Consider the following 15041-nt stretch of genomic DNA (forward strand, 5'->3'; position numbering starts at 1 on the left):
CTTAGCATGCCTGCCTTTTGTGACTATGAAGACAAACTTGGAATCAAGTCACACAGTTTAGAACAGTAGTTCATCTGTGCTGGCATTTATTTGACTAGGCTTTGGAGAGGATGTGACAGGAAGAAAAACGAGGCCTGTCCTGTTGCTTGGTAGTCAGAAGCTCCTGCTGGCTGTAGCTGCTTATGGTGGTGAATTGTGATAAGCCCAGCAAAGGGAGGCACTACCCCAGCTTAATTTAGGAAGAGGAAAGCTGCTGTTCTTCTCCCTGGAGACTTCTTCCTGGACTTTTAAACTAAAGTGACAACTGCCTTGTCTTCTGGGAATAAGCCTATACTCTTGCTGTCATTCCTAGACATTGAGGATTGTTTTTAGCAGCCTACTGAAAAACTTCTTCAACTAGATGTGTTCCAACCAACTATAATCCCTGGGGCTTTGGGTGAGACTTATCTTAGCAGGAGAATCAGGAGTTCAAAGCCAGCCTTGGCTACATAGTGAATGAAGTGAGGTTGAGATTAGTCTGGCATATATGGTACCCTGTCTTACAAAACCTAATCGAAACAAACAAAAGCCTAAACTGAGTACAGTTGTATAGTAGTATTTAGAAGTTTTTAACCGATTGGGGGTGGGGGTGGGAATCAAACGGTATGGTGTTACATACCTGGAGAAAGTTCTAGACCAGCTTGGGGTTCTTAGATCTTGAACAGGAATCAGAATAGGAATTAGGAAACCACAGTTGAAGTCCTTTTTATCCATAGTTCTTTTTTTTTTTTTTCTTTTCTTTTTTTTCGGAGCTGGGGACCGAACCCAGGGCCTTGCGCTTGCTAGGCAATTATCCATAGTTCTTAAGTGTCTTAGTCAGGGTTTTTATTCCTGCACAAACATCATGACCAAGAAGCAAGTTGGGAAGGAGAATTTTTATTCAACTTACACATTCACATTGCTGTTCATCACCAAAGGAAGTCAGGACTGGAACTCACACAGGGAGTAGGAGCTGATGCAGAGGCCATGGAGAGATGTTACTTACTGGCTTTCTCAGCTTGCTTTCTTTTTTTTTTTTTTTTTTTTTTTTTTGGTTCTTTTTTTCGGAGCTGGGGACCGAACCCAGGGCCTTGCGCTTCCTAGGCAAGCGCTCTACCTCTGAGCTAAATCCCCAGCCCGGTTTAACTTCTGCTGTTAATGTTTTTTTTTTTTTTTTTGGTTCTTTTTTTTTGGAGCTGGGGACCGAACCCAGGGCTTTGCGCTTCCTAGGCAAGCGTTCTACCACTGAGCTAAATCCCCAACTTGCTTTCTTATAGAACCCAAGACTACCAGCCCAGTGATGGTGCCACCCACAAGGGGCCCTTCCCCTTCATCACTAATTGAGAAAATGCCTTACAGCTGGGTCTCATGGAGGCATTTCCTCAAGGGAGGCTCCTTTCTCTGTGATAACTCCAGCTTGTGTCAAGTTGATACACAAAATCAGCCAGTACAATAATTGCACAGAATTTCATTTTAAGAATGTTCATTTTTAACAATTATCTTCTGTCCCTGGTCTTCTCCAGCCAAAGCAGTTGATTTTCTCCTGTTTACTGTTTAAAGGACCATGTAGTTTGCTTTTGGGTTTAGCAGTGAAAGCTGAAAATAACTGTAGGTTATTATTATCTCCTAAAAGCCCCTAATGTTTTAGGTTTTTTTTTTTAAAGACTTAGTTAAAAAATGATAGGTATTTTTACTAACCTTAGCATAAAATAGTTAAGTCTCAGACTCACACACCAAATAAAAAGCCCTGGAGAAGTCTTAAGATCGTCCCAGCTGGGTAAGGAGTATTCACTGGACAAGATAACTTACCTCCAAGCCTGCTAACATGAGTGCTCCCTGAGACTGAATCACAGAAGGACAGCACTAGGTTCTGCCTGCTTGTCCTCTGATCTCCACATCTACTCAGTGGCAAACACTCTACCAATGAATAAAAAAGTTGTCCAAAGATTTTGATAGTGATCAGGATAGTATAATGGAAGCTGTAGGTTAGAAAAATAATTGATTTGCAGAGGCACCTGAGTATTCCCATTCTTAGTGCCAAGGAGCTTCTTCCTTGGTCCTTCTCATGTTTAAGATATACAAGGGTGGGGGTTGGGGATTTAGCTCAGTGGTAGAGTGCTTGCCTAGGAAGCGCAAGGCCCTGGGTTCAGTCCCCAGCTCCGAAAAAAAGAAAAGAAAAAAGAAAAAGAAAAAAAAGATATACAAGGGTGATTCAATGGTCCCAACTCTAGAAAACCCAGATTGAGGATTTATCTATTCAATTGGACTCATTTGTTTGAAAATGGGAGTCTACCTTTCAAGTATCCTGAGAGAATCCACCAAGATTCAGGTGAGTATCTGTCAACTGGTCTGTATTCACCCAGGAAGAATGTCTGAGCTTTTCCTTCTGTGTATTCTCTCGCAGGGGTGGTCTCAGTAACATGCTGTTCCAGTGTTCCTTGCCAGACTCCATAGCCAGTGTTGGTGATGAACCTCGGAAAGTGCTCTTGCGACTGTATGGGGCAATCTTAAAGATGGTGAGTTCAGGGTTCACCTGGGAGGGGTCGGTCCACTGACATTTCACTCTTTCCTAAGATACCTGCAAAGAGATCCTAAATACTGTAGACATGTACTAAAGATACTTACTGCTTTTATTTTAATTGGGCTGCACACTTGGCTTATTGTTTACAGTCTATCACTTCTTATTTTTTAATCTAATATTAGTAAACTAGGACTCTAGAGAAATCATAAGGTTGACCTGACTTTGATAGTGATTTCTACATTGAACTTCAGTTCATTCTTAAATGATAAATTTTAACATGGGGAAGGTATTTTAGACTTAATCAGCAATATTTTATCCTGTATGTATAACTTTTGTTTAAAATATTTTGATTTTATGCATATGGTTGTTTGCCTGTGTCTACCATGTGCATGTAGTACTTGTGGAGGCCAGAAGAGGGCATCAGATCCCCTAGGACTGGAGTTAAAATGGTTGTGAGCTGTGATGTAGGTGCTGGGAATTCTACTTAGGCTCTCTGTAAGAGCAACTCCTCTTACTCAAAGTATGTACAATATTAGCATCCTGTTTGAATTGTTTGAGTTTTAAAGAATGTTATAGTTAACAAAGTATGACCTCAGTGCAGGTGAGAGTTCTTTAAAGCTTTTAATTTGTTAGATTAATAATCTTATTTTATTTAGTTTGATTTTTTTTTTTTTTGAGTCAGGATTTCACTGTAGCCCATGATGGCCTGGAACTCACTATATTAATCCAAACAGGTCTTAGACTTGAGATCCTCCTGTTTTGGCTTCCTGCATTCTGTGATTACAGCCATGTATCACTAGGCTTGCTGCCAAACTGTAGTTTTGCTTTGTTTATTAAATGTATTTTGTGTGTATGGGTGCTTTGCGTGCATATGTATCTGTGCATCACTTGCATGCCTGGTTCCTTTAAAGGCCAGAAGAAGGCATCAGGTCATCTGGGTCTGGAGATATAGAACTTTGAACTGCCGTGTAGGTGCTGGGAATTGAACTCTGAACCTCTAGAAGATCACCAGTGCTCTCAACCACTGTGTCATCTCTCTAGCCCAAAAGTAACATTTTTAAAGCATAGTTTTGAAGTAATAGGTGTCCTTTAGGCACATTTAATGAGTCAGTATTAACTTTTCCCTTGAATATCACTGCCTGATGTATCCACTTTTGATCTTTTAAAGCGTTTCCTATTGCAGCAGTGTGTTTAACTGCTCAAACGGCTACGTCATCTGATCCGGTCTGCCGTTTCTGCACAGCTCAAATACAAGCATTCTTAAGTATTATTTTATGTGTATGGGCATATTTGCCTGCATGTGCACTAGGTATGTGCCTAGTGCCCAAGGAGATGAAAGAAGATAGTGGATCCCCTGAAACTGCACTTTGAGGCATGTTGTGCGCTCTCGTGTGAATGTTAGAATTTGAACCCATGTTCTCTGGAAGAGCAGTGTCCTTAACCACTGAGCCATCTCTCTGGCCCCAGTGAAGCATTTTAAATGCTCACGCTATGTTCTTCCATGTGTTATACTAAAACTTTCATTTTGTTTTTTGAGACAGGATCTTCACACCGTAGCCCAAGCAGGCTACCCTCAAACTCACAGCAGTGCCCTTATCTTGGCCTTCAAGTTAGAATACTGGGATTATAGGCCTGAGCTGCCATGCCTAGACCTTGCTGCAGTAATGAGAGTTTGAAAAGCTCTGCAACTGTGCTTTACAGTTTGTCTAATGTGATTGTCACCACCTAAGTACATGTGAATGTTAGACACTTGAAATGTGATTGATGAGTTAAATTTACATTCTATTCAAATTGGAAGTTAATCTACTGGATAGCTGAACTGTATGTGTGGGTGCCATATAAGTGACTTTGCAGAAGCCAGCCTGGAGTCACAACAGTCTAGAAGTCTTAAATTAGTTAAGATAATGCAAGTGTCTGCAAATAGTTTTCTTTTCTTCTTTGTTTTTTTTTTTTTTTTTGGTTCTTTTTTTCGGAGCTGGGGACCGAACCCAGGGCCTTGCGCTTCCTTAGCTCTACCACTGAGCTAAATCCCCAGCCCCTATAGTTTTCTTTCAAAACGAATTCTATACCTCAGTTTATTTTTGAGAAAAACACACATACTGTTAGGCAACTCAAAAATAAATAGCAGAATGTAGGCTCGCAAGGTGGCTCGGCAGGTAAAGGTGCCTGCTGGCTGCCAGGTGAGCCAAGTTCAATCCCTGAGCATACATGGTAGAAGGAGAGGACGAAGTCCTGGAAACCGTTCTCTGACCTCCACTGTGTGCTTTAGCACATGGGCAACAACACTGAACACACTAATCAGATGTAAGAACATTTAAATAGCAGAGTAGTTAAAGCTGTGTAAGGTAGAATTAACTCTTACCATCTAATAGAGTAAAATATATTTTACAAGTAGACCATTTGATTTGGGGAGAGGTACATTTCTCTAGGTTTTTGGGGTTTCTTTTCTTTTCTTTCTTTCTTTTTTTTTTTTTGTTGTTGTTTTTATTGTTTTGTAATTTGGAAAATGTTAAACCATCTTTCATTCCTAAAGTGACATCCCATGTTTGCCAGCCACTAAAAAAACCAACAAAAAATAAAAAAGAAAGAAAGAAAGAAAGGAAAAGCATATAACAAACAGTCTCACATTTGATGTAATAAAAAGTAAAACAATTTTTGACAGAAAAAGGGTTTTCATTTGTTTCATAGATGAGAATTCTTATTTTCATATAATTAATATAGTTAGCTTAAGTGCAGTTTTCCTACTGAAGTTTAAATAGTAAAGTCATGAACTTACAGCTTCAAGTTGCATTACTTATTTATTTATCTATTTATTTATTTATTTTTAAAGATTTATTTTATTTATGTGAGTACACTGTAGCTGTCTTCAGACACACCAGAGGAGGCCCCTTGGGATCCCATTACAGATGGTTGTGAGCCACCATGTGGTTGCTGGGGATTGAAATCAGGGCCTCTGGAAGAGTAGTCAGTGCTCTTAACTGCTGAGCCATCTCTCCAGCCACTCAAATTGCAATTTTTTTTTTTTTTTTTTGAGGTGAAGTGGGGATCTCAAACTATGTAAGGTCTAGCAGGGATATTTGCTGCCAGCCTAGAGGATTTAAACTTTCTTACATCTAATTTAGTGTGTGATTTTATTTTATTTTTTCTCTTTTAGAACTTTCAGAATGAGTTGAAGTAAGGAAGGAAATGTTTAAGGTCTATGGTGAGGATGATGTGTTATCCTCACAATAAGACGCTCACCAACATTCAGAGTAGACTGCCATTTTCACGTGTAGCTGAGAACAGAAATCTCATTACCTTAGTAACAATAAATCCCATTGCTTTAGTAAACCCCTGCACTAAAGGAATGCTTAAATCATAGGAGGATTCAACTTCTGTTTTTCTCCTTTTTTATCTCTACTACATAATGGAAGCCCCCATCATTTGTGTTTATCCAGACACAAATGAAGTGTCTCCCCGGCCAGCAGTATAAGTGCCATAGTACCCTTTAAGGGCCACACCTTCCTCTCTCCTTGAAGAATATTAGTTGAAGACAACTACATGTAATGGCAGACTTATTTTTCAGATTTTTTTTTTGATGTTTTGCTTAATTGTAGGACTGATTTAATTTAGTATATCCTTCCTTTCACTTTTCCCATTCTTGCTTTAAGCATTTTGAACTTCTTACTTCTGAGAATCAGATACTAAATGGAAATATGTCTTAAGCTTATTCTTTGATCTATTACTGTTTGGTTTAGAATAACTAGCTGCTTCTTAGCCTTTTCATTTCCCATCCTGGTACTTTGAGATTCTAATGTCCTTTATTCCCGTAGTCACAGTGAAATGACTGCTCTTTGGTGCAGTTCTGAGGTTTAGTACGAGAAAACCAAGAGGTAACACTGGCTTACCCCTCTGAATGGGTTAAGGCCCACAGTTTGTGTCCCCCAAACATCCATCTCTTCCTATTCCCCTAATATTCTCTATTAGATGAGAAATAAGCAAATTTCCCTATTGTGTCTTCAGGTTCTGTTTAGGATTTCTGTGAGGTTTATGGGAATCTGTAAAAGTCCTGTGTTTAAAAAGGGTAAGAATAGTTTCTTTTGAAAATATGAGCACAAGATGAGACAAGGTCCACACTGCAATATTTGTAGGAAATTTTGAAACATGAACATACTGGGTTGTTTTTAACATGGCAGCATAGTTTAGTGACTTTACGTAGCTTAGCTTCTATTTTCACGAAGAGGCTGTTTTTATTAGTTGGATAGATAATGAAAACAAAGCTCAAATATAAAATTACTGTGAACTAAAGTCGTTTAATGGAAAATTTGAAAAGTAAATAAATAGTTCAGCCTTTTCCACTTTGGATGGTGATATAATTATTAGAAGAGAGCTTAGACTTCTAGAGCCAGATATCAATGTGACTTGAATTTTTTTCTTTCTGATACTGGGAGGGAATGTGAGCTCTGAAACATGCTTTAGCAAGACAAGTTTAGCTGATTATAAATAACTAGTTTATTTATCATGAATTGTGGAAGACACAAATGTCAGTATGTATTGTTCATGTGGTGTCAGCTATTCAAGTTGACAGAAGGCTCAGAGGGTGCCTTGCCTTCCCTGTGTCAGAACCATAATGTTAGACCAGATCCTCTGCGTGAGCAGCAGGACTGGCCTCACCACTGTGGACAGCCTGGGTATGAGTATCTGTAACACATCAAAGAGAGCTCCTTCTGGTTCTGTCTGCAAAAAATAACAGAAGGCTTGTTTGAATACTAACTATAATATAATTAAAGGTACAAGGCACAAAGCAGATATGTATCACTGATCCAAAGATTATAATTAAGAACATTGTCCCTTTTGAGTTCAGAAGAAAACACAATGTCTTCTTATATTCTCTTAATTACAGTTTAAAAAATTAATTCACAGTAAGAGTAGCTTATAGATAGTACAGAACTATTGGTTACCGAGAACTCAGTTTCTTTCTGTGAAGAATTCAGGTCATACTTTGTGCAGTGACTGGTGGAGAGCCAGGCCCTGGCATTAAGGTCTGGGAACTGCCACCTTTTCCTTGTTACATTAATATCATTATGAGTCCAAGTTAACAAAGATTCCCTGTGCTTCGAGAACAGTGTAATTACATCTGTTTCTGAGGCAGCTGGAACCTCATCCTCAGAAGTGAAACGCTCCCATCATGGGCACCCACTAGCATTTCTCAGCTAATGCTCTCCAGATGTAGTTGCCAAATCACTACCTATTGTCCTTCAATACCTGCTTTGGTGCCTTTTGGTAAATAAATAAACCACAGACTGACTGTCTCATTTTGGCGTATTCAAAGTGGTTTTGTCTTGCTGGTCGTAAATGTTTGGGATTTTAGCACAAAGCCAATGCAGATCTGATCTCTGGAATGATGACTTGACCACAGCCCGCCCCTCTCTGGGAAGGAATGTATTGGGGGAGTGAAGGGTGTGGGGGTAATGTACCACTTTAGCTGTGTGCATGTGTTCTCTGCTGCAGGCTTGTCCATGCGATCGTGCCTGGAGCACTCTGGTTTCCAGGTGACAGACACGATTCACGGTATAGTATGAGATCTCTGAAGTTGGAGCGTTCTCTACAGCTCTCATGTCTTTATGTAGTTTTTGGATTCAAGAAATGCTTTTTAAAAAGAAAACTGTAATGCTTGTTAAGTAGCAGCAGCTACAGTGCTCTGTGCTTAGAGAGGTGCAGTGATTAAGATTTCAGAATGTTATGTATTGAATGAAATACCACCTTTCCTTTGGCTTTTTTTGTCCAAGGCAAACTAGACCCCTATCTTCTGTTTCCTCAGTAGAAAATGACAAACATTTAATAATCTTCAAAATTCATGGCTTCAGTTTGAGAACGAGGTTGACGTATTCAGGGTCTTCCTTCAGCTCCAGCACACCATGTACATATATCTTTTGGGAGTGGGGCTAAAGTTAGGCATAGACACTCTTCTTCACCCTCAGCCCTGGGTGCCATTTCCTGTGTGGAGCACAGCAGTGCTGACTTAACCTGGAAGTACGCCATACCAGAGAGGTGAGAGCCTCTGGGAAAACTCACTCACAACCCTTGGAAATGCAAGAAGACGTGGGTCAGTCACCAGATTGACTAGAAAAGTCCTGAACCCTGAGAATGTGTTGAAAGGAGCCCCCGGTCTCCGGCTTCCACTTTCCAATGTTGGCATATGTCCCCAAGGCCTCTTAGAGGTTCCGATCTGCCACCCATGTTAAAGATAACTCAGGTACAAGAAGGTGGACTAGATAATAATAAGACATAGTCATAGAAATGGCTTATTTAGATTCCATGAGGTAATTATATAAGCTGCATTTTAAAGCATTTATTGCGATCTTGTAACCTTGTAACCTGTTCAGTAATTTTACAGTGCTGGGGAAAAAATTATTTTTCCTTTATTTAACATTGAAACCAAGGAGGTGGAAGGCTATGCCTTATGATAATACTGAGAAGCACACATGCTACAAAATGCTGAGGGCCAGCAAGTGAGTCAGTGCGTAAAGCAATCCCCAGCAAGCTTGATGAAGTAAGTGAGTTTGATCTTTAAAACCCATGATGGAAGGAAAGAAATGACTCCTGAAAATTGTCTTCTGACCAGCACAAGGACATCATGGATTGTGAACATCTGCATTCATACACATACATGTACACATACATAGCAATAACAAAAAGTAAAAATGTTAGTTGTCTTTTTTTTTTTCAACAAGAAGCCACAACTTTATTAGTGATAGAAACAGTACAAATTTTAAACCAAGCTGTAGTTCCACTTTTCAAACACCAAAAAGGGGGGAAAGGGGGAGGAGGGTGTCCTTGCTGTCAGATAATTACATTGTTAGTTGAGTTTTATGACTTTGTGAGAGCCCCAACTCTGGCTTCTTCAGGGTTTTGTTTGTTTGTTGTTTCCTAGCCTCACTTGAGATGGGACAATAACATTAATTAGCGGCAGGAACTGGGCGGAGTTATGGTGCTGCTTCCATGTTAGGCATGACGTCTCTTGGCAGACATGATAGTGCCGGCCTTTAATCTCAGCATTCAGAAGGCAGGAGGCAGGAAGATCTCAAAGTTCCAGGCCATCGAGGAACATACTGAGATCTTTTCTCAAAAACATTAAAAAACAACAACAACAAAAGATGTATCACCCAGAATTAAATGTGGTTGGAGAGCTGGGGTGAAGACTTTAGGTCTTCAAAGCCAGGCCTGGGCTACACAGTAAGGGCTTCTGACGCTCAGTAAGAGGTAGTTCCTTCTCTCCTGGGATCCTAGGGACTAAAGCCCCAAAGATGCTCAGGTTCTGCTTAGTCCTTCAGGGTATGTTGGCCCTTATTCCAGACTAAACAGACTGTTTTAGGTTTTTCTTTTCTTTTTTTCTTTTCTTTCCCTCCCTCCCTTCCCCCCTTTCTTTCTTACTTTATTTCTTTCTTTTAGTTTTTTCAAGATAAGGTTTTTCTATGTAGTGCTGGCTATCCTGGAACTCATTCTGTAGACCAGGCTGGCCTCAAACTCAGAGATCTGTCTGCCTTAGCCTTTCCAGTGCTGGGATTAAATTAAAGGCATGCACCACCACCACTTGTTGGTTATTCTTTCTTAATCTTCCATAAGTCCCAGGTCATTTAAAAAGGCTATAGTTTATATTTTATAGAGATTTGTTTAAAAGAGACGATGAGGGCTGGAGACATGGTTCAGTGGTTAAACTCACTTGGTTGCTCACAACTGCCTGTAACTCCAGTTGTAAGGGATCCAATACCTGACCCCTGTGACCACTTACACACATACACACACACACACACACACACACACACACACACACACTCTTAAAAAGAAGACATTGTAAATGTTTCAAATACTTATCTGTCATTTCACACCACCTTCTCTATGCATTTCACTAATCACTAATTTAGTTTTATCTACAAAAACTCATGGGCCCAGACTCAGAGCACAACAATGTGCCACTCTGTTTCACCTCACATGTGAGCCTCTGTTGCTGGAGTTTAGTCAAATTCATTTTTCTTATTATTTGAGGAGTCTTTTACTAAGAACTTGCCAAAATAAAGTCTGCTAAGTCAATTTGTTCTGTGTGATGGTTTTAGTGAACTTAGAGACAGAAACTTGTACTAGTTCGGAATAATAGGTAACTCAAAGTAGATACCCTGTGAGTGCTGGGGATTGAGCCAAAGGCCTCACCTGTGCTCCATGAGGATGCTGCCACTGAACTCCAGCCCTAAAGTAGGTTTTTCTTTTTTCTTTTTTTTTTTTTTTTTTTTTTTTTTTTGGGTTCTTTTTTTTTCGGAGCTGGGGACCGAACCCAGGGCCTTGCGCTTCCTAGGTAAGCGCTCTACCACTGAGCTAAATCCCCAGCCCCCTAAAGTAGGTTTTTCAACCTAAAGTTACACAGTAGTCACCCTATGCTCCAACATTGTGCATTTGCTGCTCACTGTGTAGTCCTGTACTCACTATGTAGACCAGTCTGGCACTGAATCAGACCTGCCTTCATGCTAGTAGTGCTAGCATGAACTACTGAAAACACGGTTCCATTTTCTTATCAAGACCCTAAGACAGAACCTTCTGAAGATCAAAACTGTAACAGGAACATTTGCTACTTTCATAGTCTGACTTAAGTTGTAAAACCAAACTAAGGACAGTAGAAGAGAATTTGCCAAGCATACTAAACCCTGGACAAAAACAAGTAAGCAAACAAAAAAAAAAAAAAATTCCTTAAGCTACAAAACCAAAGGCATTGCTCCTGGGAAGACTCCTATTCTCCATAGTTCATCAGTTTGGTTTTTTTTTTTTCTTAATTTGTTTGCTCTGCAAAACAAAACAAAACCAAACAACAACAACAAAAACCCAACCAAATCCATAAAGCCCTAAGTATGATTTGTGTCAATTCTTTGTTTTTGTTTTTGAAGCCTGGCATCAAGTGTAGTGCTTGCTTTCAAGTAGCTTCTAAGTAGTGGACAAGAAAGAAGTGAAAATGGAAGTCCTCTATTCTCTTATCTTAGCTGGCAGAACTTATATATTTTTTTTTAATTTATTTATTATATATAAGTACACTGTAGGTGTCTTCAGATACACCAGAAGAGGGCATCAGATCTCTTTACAGATGGTTGTGAGCCACCATGTGGTTGCTGGGAATTGAACTCATGACCTCTGAAAGAGCAGTCGGGTGCTCTTAACCGCTGAGCCATCTCTCCAGCCCCAGAACTTATATTTTAATACATTTTTTTTCTTTTCTTTTTTTCGGAGCTGGGGACAGAACCCAGGGCCTTGTGCTTGCTAGCCAAGCGCTCTACCACTGAGCTAAATCCCCAACCCCTATTTTAATACATTTTTATCTTTAAGACTAGGTCAATAAAAAGAAAATCTTTACAGGGACAGGGGAGACAGCTTAGTGATTAAGACAACTTATACATGTAGAGGATCCAGGCTCAGTTCCTAGCACCCACATGATGGCTCACAGTCAAGTTTAATTCCAGTCTAGGGAATCCAGCACCTTCTAGCCTCAACAGTCATTGGACACACATGTTCAGATCCACACACGTGTACACACATGATTAAAATAGAAGCATAGAATAATAAAAAAAATTTTTTTTTTTTTTTTTTTTGGTTCTTTTTTTCGGAGCTGGGGACCGAACCCAGGGCCTTGCGCTTCCTAGGTAAGCGCTCTACCACTGAGCTAAATCCCCAGCATAAAAAAAAATTTAAGACTGCACATAAATATTAAATAGGGCCATCGAGAGGCTCGGCGAATAAAAGCATTTGCCATGCTAATCTGACTGCCTGAGCTGAATCTCTGGAACCCACAGTGGAAGGAGAGAGTCAGTTGCCAAAGATCGATTATTTTTGGGCCTCCAGCACCCACATAGACAATAAAATAACTAATGTTAAAATTTAGTAAACTTTCAAGTTAGTTGAAGGAAAATGTAAAGTTGTACTCAATGTTTAAGCAGTGTATTTTAATACCTGCTTAAATAAATTGTGTCACTAAAATAAATTATTACACATTCTAAAATCCCAATTTGCTTTCTGTTTGAACAGTCTTTGGGACTCACACACAGAAGGTGTCTGCTTGGTGCACCTTAGGTGGTGTCTGCCTTTGCATGAGTTCATGGCCATCTGCCTTCCTGCTTGGAGATTTCCTCTCCTTTCTCCTGAGTTCCAGCTCATTCTGTACTGAGGAAATAGAACATGGGACTACAGAAGTCCATCTTGTCTTTGTGATGGTGCTCTTATGGTATAAATCATAGGTTCCACTTGGAACAGGATCGGGTGAGTGGGTGTGGGAAAAGGAGCAATAGAATTTATGTCCATGTATTGTAACAATATGTTTAAAAGGAGTTGTATTTTTAGGTAAAGTGACTTGTTTTGGAGAGCACCATTAGACAGGGAAAGGACTTCTGTGAGCTAACAGCCTTTTAACTGTCTCCCTAAGGTACAGTTAGAGCAGTAACAGCACAGGAGTGACTATAGCCATTTAGGGTTTTGTACAGGTCAAATCCCGTTACAGCAAAGTTCATAGGATGTGAAAATTCTTCATTTGTTCTGACATTCTATAGTGTGTTAGCATGTAATTATCAGACAATAGAACTTGTTTCGTTCATAAATTTCCTTGAATGAAAAAAAAAAAGTACAAAGACCTTTAAAGAGACATTTAGCCCCATTTGGTCTCTTCATGTGCAGCTAGTTCCCCATCCTGGCGTTGGCGGCTAGTCCGCTCTGAGGCACTTGGTGACTCCTTGAGCATGTTTGCCATGTGCAGCACAGTGCAGTGCGTGCTTGCCTACACCAACCACAGCAAAGAAGCATCAGGACTTTTTTGTGTGCTTTGAGGGAGCACTGACAGTAGAAAAGCAGAGCCCATCATTCATTAGGAATCCATAGATCCCTTGGGATGGACTGCTGTGTTTGTCCACACAATGGGGTCAGTGCCAGAGTGCCCTGGGTATAAGAAGCGGTAAAGCTTTCTGATCCCGAGTCACTCTGTCCTCAGGCTGACACACTGTCACCAAAGGGCAAGAACTATTGGTATATTTTAGGTTTTTTACCTTTCATTGTAACGGGATTTAACCTGTAACATCTAGATTTTCATCAGGGAAATGCAGATTACACAAATGAAAATAGCACACCATGTTTGTACTGACTGTTCTGTTCAGATGCACTCACCCGCATGTTATGATTACTATTGTATATGTGTAAGCACCAGTGTTAGGAGCCTTTGCAGATAGCTTTATGAACATGGATGTTTATATTGTCTGCTTTTATAAAGAAGTAAGATAAATGTATCTTTTATACCAAACACATTAAGATATCTGTTGGAATATTATTTGGTATATGATGGTGAGAGCGGTTGCTTTATCAAAGGGTGTTTTGAATGCTGCTAGAGTAGCTGGTGTTGCTTAACGTGGCATTTTTTTTTCCTGTCCACACTTTCCACCCTTGGTACAGGTGTTTTTGATAAAGCTGTGGAATGGCAAGGTATGTTTTTATGGGATGTTCAAGAATCTGTTAGCTTAAAATTCTTTTATGGAGGTTTCCTTTACAGGATTCCTTTTGGGTTTGGCTCAAGTAAATCTGATGTAATTGTAAGAACTGTTTTGAAGGCAGGTGACTGTACAATTTTGACAAAACTCTTATATTTCTGGTTTTATTTTTTTCCCTTCCCATTATTAACTAAGACAGTGTTTCAGTTTTAAAGCACTTGGGGTGGGGGGAGCTTTAAGAAATAGCCCAAGTTCTTAACCCCAGTCCATGATCCAGTCTGTTGTTATTGTTAGAAGCCTGGTTGCCAGTAATTTGTAATTTCATTAAGGAAACTGATGTAAAAGTAGCTCCTAATGTGTCAGTTATCAGCTAATCCTAGGGCTTTCTTAAATGCACAGTCCTCTATTTACAAGAGGAAGAGTTGAGATTGAACTTCGACTGGTTGGAGCCGAGGGCTAGTCTGGTCAAGTGGCAGGTGCATAGAGCTCACCCTAGCCTTATCACCTGCTTACTGCTGTCCTCTCTGTTCATGTTCTCTGCTGCCTGCAGCCCTCCACAGGCGTGTTGACATTCCTGTTTTGCAGGTTCGCTTGAGAGAACCACATAGCTAAATCAGGCAGAGCTTTAGAAGGCCCGATTGGAAGAGAGCACTCTCTAGTGACTTTCCTCTAACAATGAAATTGTGAAAGGTACATGGGGACTGCCATGAGAGGCACAGCTATTTGGTCTCAGCAGTACAACCCTTTCCTTGTAAAATGATGAAGTATTTGAAGGTTTCGGCACAAGTGCTGGAGACTGCTGGTGCCTTTAGACTACGCTGGTCACCTGGGGGGCCAGAAGCCCTTGTTAAATATCTGAGGTGTTTTGTGAACACCCGTTCTGTGGTTGCAAAGTTAGTGTCTGCTCAGAGTGCTCCATCTCACCGGAAGTGTTTGCTTTTTCTCATTCATAGAGGTCCTGTAATAAAGAGGGATCCGAACAAGCTCAGAATGAAAATGAATTTCAAGTAAGTAATCGA

The 15041-nt window shown here is 40.1% G+C and overlaps 1 protein-coding gene across 9 annotated transcripts in view; it reads left to right on the forward strand.

Moving 5' to 3' along the window:
• Chka (choline kinase alpha) overlaps positions 1-15041 on the forward strand; it is a 48685-nt gene that overhangs the window by 12255 nt on the left and 21389 nt on the right. The window contains exons 1-4 of one of the 9 annotated variants that reach the window (XM_039103104.2): positions 2420-2534; positions 8030-8089; positions 13988-14017; positions 14976-15029. In XM_039103104.2, coding sequence (XP_038959032.1) covers positions 14010-14017; positions 14976-15029 — 62 coding nt within the window. In that variant the 5' untranslated portion in view covers positions 2420-2534; positions 8030-8089; positions 13988-14009. The other 8 variants (XM_039103117.1, XM_006230707.5, XM_039103122.1 and 5 more) reach the window with 8 other exon arrangements.

This window comes from Rattus norvegicus, chromosome 1 (genome assembly GCF_036323735.1).
Source record: "Rattus norvegicus strain BN/NHsdMcwi chromosome 1, GRCr8, whole genome shotgun sequence".
Lineage (NCBI taxonomy): Eukaryota > Metazoa > Chordata > Mammalia > Rodentia > Muridae > Rattus > Rattus norvegicus.